General features: G+C 54.2%; 1 protein-coding gene across 1 annotated transcript; it reads left to right on the top strand.

Moving 5' to 3' along the window:
- The first annotated feature begins 280 nt into the window (after positions 1–280).
- On the top strand, positions 281–5,503 carry LOC149375159 (uncharacterized). The gene has a single exon (XM_089590103.1). The coding sequence runs from the start codon at positions 281–283 to the stop codon at positions 5,501–5,503; it is 5,223 nt and encodes a 1,740-aa protein (XP_089446229.1).
- The last annotated feature ends 315 nt before the right edge of the window (positions 5,504–5,818 follow it).

The raw sequence follows: 5,818 nt of genomic DNA, 5'->3' as shown, positions 1-5,818 counted from the left end.
TAAGTAGAGCAAACGGAAAAAGGTCTGTGAGTAGACAATTATCTCAACTTGTTCGGCAAATTTCGTTTTTGAAGGCTTCAAGGCCACATTCCGATCGTGCTATACCGAGCGAGTACGCCGATACATCTAGTCGCTTACTAGGAGAGCGTTTGTTTACTATCGCGCTCGCTTTTCTCTGTTGTTCGCTGTAGTCGCTTGACCTCGCAGTGAGCCGCGACTCACAAGCATACTTCTCGAGTCATTGTTTTGATCGCGTTAAACGCTCACGTCTCTAAGCAGCATGGATAAGCTTCACCGATCCCAAACAAAATTGACGACGAATATAACAAATTTCTACAACAACTCGACCGTCAAGGTCGCCGTAGAAAAACAAACTCTGTCACATTTCGAGACGCGGCTAGGTATTCTCGAGAACTATTGGTCAACTTTCATTTCTCGACACGAGGACTTGCTCGAGTACGAAGAGCAGCTAGCCGGCGATAGCTACTTCGAGGACGATGTATACTCGCTAGTTGAGCTGGCGTATAGCGACGCAAAAGCGCGCCTCTTGACGCGAATTTCGGAGCTCAGGGGCCCCGCGCCGTTTCCCGGTCAACTTCCCGCGCCTATTATCAACGCTAATGCTGCAGAACAATACGCGTCTTTGCCGCGAATTGCTCTGCCCACTTTCTCGGGTAAACAAAAGGAATGGGAGAGCTTTAAGCAGCGCTTTTCTTCGCTTGTCGTCTCGAAGGCCACCGTCCCGCCGATAGCAAAATTGCAGCACTTGCTCAACGCTGTGCAGGGCGCGGCTGCGCAACGTCTGAAGGGTATCGAACTCACAGACACAAACTTCGAGGTCGCATGGACAAAGCTTACTCGTCGCTATGATAATCCACGCATACGTTTGTTTAACGGTATCGAGAGCTTGATTCAGCTTCCAGCTGTTAAAGCTCGCAATGTTGCGGATCTTAACGACACAATGGATCGTGCGGAGGAATCGGTTCGCACGCTAATAGATCTCGGTTGTCCGATCGAGCAAACTAATTATTTTGTTGTTCATTGCGTCATTCGTAAGCTCGACTTAACGTCTCGCGAGGCATGGGAAGTTTCGCAGGAACGGACGGTTGGCTTTCCTTCATACGCAGATTTAACCACTTTCCTGGAGCGCCGAATTCACGCGCTCGAGCAGGCTCACGTCGGCCCGCAGTCGAGCGACGCCGGAAAAGCTAACTCGGCATCAAAACAAAGCGGCGATCGTTCTAAACGCATCGCGGCGAACGCTGCGCAAACGGACGAGTCCGCCGGAACAACAAAAAGCTGCGTAGCTTGCAAAGGCAATCACTACGTAAATAGGTGCCGCGATTTTAAATCCATGCCGGTATCGCAGCGCTGGGATTTATGCAAACGCAAGAGGCTTTGCGTAAATTGCCTGAGAGCGTCGCATTTTGTGGAAAAATGCCCCTCTCCCAATCGTTGTGTGACTTGCGATGCAAAGCACCACTCGAAGTTGCACTTTGAGAGAATAGCAAAGCCGCGCAACGAGGAGGTTTCCTCGCACGCTAGCGCCCCTCGCAAGGATGACAATCCTTTGGACGAGCCTGCCTGCCCTCCTGTTGCGGCGCACAATGCATTAGTTGGTCGCACAATTCTTCTTGCGACCGCTGAACTAATCACGATTGGCCCCAACGGCAAGCGGCTGCGCATTCGCACTCTTGTTGACCCTGGGGCCGAGCGCTCCTTTATTACGCATCATGTGATCTCAGAGCTGGGACTTCCTTGTAGTTCCGTGAATATCAAGGTCATCGGAGTAGGCGGAAGCGCTTCTTCTACAGCGCACCGCAAAGCTGAACTCAAGGTGGCACCCCGAGGCGAATCCAACTTAACGATCTCGGTCTCGGCGTTAGTGTTGCCTAAGCTCTCTCAGCCTCTGCCTTACAAGCATGCGGTTACCTCGGAATTGCCTCATATCCGAGGGCTCAAGTTAGCCGATCCACAGTTCTTCGAGTCTCGACAGATAGACTGCATCCTCGGTGCCGACGTCTATCCGTCGGTCATTCAAGATGGGACAAAACGCGGTCCAGCGGGCGCCCCTTTAGCTCAAAACTCCGCTTTCGGATGGCTGCTCACGGGTCCCCTGGCCAGCGTTGACACAAGCAACACGATGCACGTTCGCGCCTTTCACATTCACACTGATAATCTACTTGCAGTAGAATTACAGAAGTTTTGGGAAATCGAGGAGGCGCCACGCAAACCTTTGCTCACGAGCGACGAGAGCAAATGCGAGGAGTCGCTTCATCAGACTTCTTTTCGCAATGCCGACGGCCGTTTCGTGGTTAAGCTGCCTTTCCAAAGCACGCCAAAGTTTTCCGCCTCTCGAGATATCGCCGCTGCTTGCTTCATTCGCTCCGAGAAGCGCAGACATCGCGATAGCGATCTCGCTGAGTCTTATGGTAGCTTCATGCAGGACTACATAGACCAGCGTCACATGGAACCCGTGCCAGCTGACGAGCTCAGCAGGCCATCCTTTTATTTGCCTCATCATGCAGTGAGATGGCCCGAGAATCCAAGTAAGGTGCGCGTAGTCTTCAACGCGTCGCAAAAGGACTCAAACGGCGTCTCGCTCAACGACTTGCTGCTGGCAGGTCCCAAGCTTCAAGCGGATATCGCTCAAGTGCTGACGCTGTGGAGATTTTTTAAGTTTGTATTTACAACGGTCGTAGTCCAAATGTTTCGACAGATCCTTGTACACTCGGACGACAGGGACTGGCAACGAGTGCTCTGGCGCTCCTCCACCGCCGAGCCCATCACGGACTATCGGTGCATGACTATCACCTACGGGACGGCCTCTGCGCCTTACTTGGCGCTCAAGGTCATGCAAACTCTCGCCACGGACGGCGCCGAAACTCACCCACACGCCGCTGAGACACTACGCCGTCGACTCTACGTCGACGACCTATTTGCTGGAGCAGACACGCTGGACCAGGCGCGCGAGCGGCGCGACGAGACGATTCAGCTGCTGTCATCCGCCGGCATGGCGCTAGGCAAATGGGCAAGCAACAACTCCTTCATACTTGAGGGGCTTGAAGCAATGGCGGCTAAGGCCATTAACCTCAAGCAGGACGACGCCGTGTCAACACTGGGCCTGCAGTGGCTGCCCAGCTCGGACTCCTTCACCTTCAAACCAAAGGGGATGCTCGTCGGTCATGAAATCACCAAGCGCGTCGTGCTGTCAGAGATTGCGCGACTCTTCGACCCTCTTGGCTGGATAGCTCCGATAATCGTAAGTGCAAAGATTGTTTTACAGGATATTGAGCTCCTCAACCTCGAGTGGGATGAGCTGCTGCCCGACGACCTCCAGTCACGCTGGACGCGCTTTCAGAGTGAGATGCAACAGATCTCGCTAATCAGCCTCCCGCGGTGGCTGGGTGGCCTCGAGGCCGAGGAATGGCACCTGCATGGATTCGCTGACGCCTCAAAGCGAGCTTATGCAGCAGCGATTTATGCGGTGTACCCAAATCGCTCTGCTCAGCTCCTCTTTGCAAAAACAAAGTTGGCGCCCACCAAAGTTCAGTCGCTGCCTAGACTCGAACTGTGCGGCGCAGTGCTGGCCGCACGATTGGCCAAGCACGTATCGGACGCTTCACCAACCAAGCCGAGTCGCATCCATCTCTGGTCAGACTCACGCGTGGTGCTAAACTGGCTGAAGACTCATCCGGCCCACTGGCCAGCCTTCGTCGCCAATAGAACGAGCGAAATTCTCTCCGAGTTGCCAGCAGCTACGTGGAGGCACGTCAAATCCGCCGACAACTCCGCAGATTGCGCCACCCGAGGCCTCGCGCCTTCGGCGCTCGCTCAATTTCCTCTTTGGTGGCACGGACCTGTGTGGCTCACGCAGGAGCAAGAGAAGTGGCCTACTCAAGCTGCAGATACCACTCCCAACGACCAGCCGCAGGTGTTCGCGGCGCAGGAGGAGAGACCCAAGGACGTCTCTGTGCACCCGTGCCTTCCTCGTTTTCAAAAGTTCTCCGGCTTTGACAAGATCGTCCGGATGCTAGCTTACAGCTGGCGTTGGCGCGTTCGCCCCATCTCCCAAGAGCACCAGCCGATCAATCCCTTTCTTTCAGGCAAAGAGATTCGGCTCGCCACTCTTCTCTGTTTTAGAATTATTCAGAGTCATCACTTTGCTAGCGAGCTGGAGAGGTTGAAGCGTGACAGCTCTGTCTCCGCTCGCAGCCCTCTCCGTCAGCTGTCGCCTTTCATCGACGATAACGGAGTCATTCGAGTCGGCGGCCGCCTCGATCATTCAGCGCTTCCGTACAGCGAGAGGCACCCGGTCATTCTGCCGAGCCGTTGCACGATCGTCAGGCGACTCGTCGAAGACACTCACCAGCGGACCCTTCATGGCGGGGTCCAATTGATGCTGTCGCACTTACGTCGCTCCGTTTGGATTTTACGGGGCCAGCGCCTAGCGGTCGGAGTACTCCACCGCTGTGCTAAGTGCGCGCGCCACGCTGCACGGAGCCCTAGCCAACTCATGGGCCAACTGCCGACTGCACGAGTCTCCCCGTCTCGTCCGTTCTCGCACACGGGTGTGGATTTCGCTGGACCGATCCCCGTCCTGTTTTCAAGAGGACGAGGCGCTAAAACAACCAAAGGCTACTTCGCCGTCTTTATTTGCACTGTCACGCGGGCAGTTCACCTCGAGGTAGCCTCTGACCTTTCAACCCATGCTTTTCTTGCAGCCTACTCTCGTTTCGCTGCACGCCGTGGAGTTTGCGCTGTGCTGTACTCGGACAACGCCACGAACTTCAAAGGCGCAGCTTACGAGCTTCAGCGCATGCTGGCCAGCTCTTCATTTGCTTCAAACATCGTCGAGAAGCTGGCAGCTCAAGGGACGGACTGGTCCTTCATCCCCCTTCAAGCTCCTTATTTTGGCGGGCTTTGGGAAGCCGCCGTCCGAAGCGCAAAGCATCACCTCAAGCGCGTGATCGGCGAGACAAGGCTCACCTTCGAGGAACTGTCGACGTTGTGCGCCAAAATTGAGGCCTGCCTCAACTCAAGGCCACTGTGCGCCTTGAGCAATGAAGTTACGGGCGAGCTCGCCCTCACTCCGGCACATTTCCTGGTCGGCTCTGCGTTGCTCTCTCACCCCGAGCCATATGACGAAGCGCAGAGGCCAATGTCACCGTCCAACCGCTGGAAGCTAATAGTCGACCTTCGTAACTCATTTTGGTCCAGCTGGAGAAAGGAGGTCCTGCATCAGCATCTCAAGCGATGCAAGTGGCAGACTCCTCGAACGAATTTACAAGAAGGAGACGTCGTTCTCGTGCGTGATGAACTCGCGCCCCCAGCCACCTGGCCCTTGGGTGTGGTAATTGCCACGCAGGCCGGGGCGGACAACCTTGTGCGCGTAGCCATGGTGAAGACGGCTGCCTCGACGCTTTCGCGACCAATTGTGAAGCTTGTTAAACTGTTAACTCAACCCGAGCTCGAGAAGTGCTATTCCGAGCAATCAAAATAAACTCAGTGCTAATTAGTAGTTTATTCACTTACTAACCCTTTAATAAATTTGATTTTATGTTTGTTTGCTTTTTTTTTTCAATTGCAAAATTTGTAAATCCTTCATGGTCATGTCAGCTCGTGGCCAGGGTAAGCTACTGACACTATTGTATATAGCTGCGCTAGCTCTCGCCGTAGCAGTAGGTTTAGCTCTATCCGCTTACAGGCTTTTTTTTCTATCTCGCTTTTTCAATTCATTTTGACGCGGTTGCCTCAAGGTGGGCGGTATGTTCACGTATGTGTGTATACGCTTATTGAGAGCGAGAAAGAGAGAGAC

Source organism: Copidosoma floridanum, unplaced genomic scaffold (assembly GCF_036245765.1).
Source record: "Copidosoma floridanum isolate Cflo_tuat_1 unplaced genomic scaffold, Cflo_Japanese_pri ptg000011l, whole genome shotgun sequence".
Lineage (NCBI taxonomy): Eukaryota > Metazoa > Arthropoda > Insecta > Hymenoptera > Encyrtidae > Copidosoma > Copidosoma floridanum.
The sequence above is the reverse complement of the archived record's forward strand: the minus strand, read 5'-3'. Positions and strand labels throughout refer to the sequence as shown.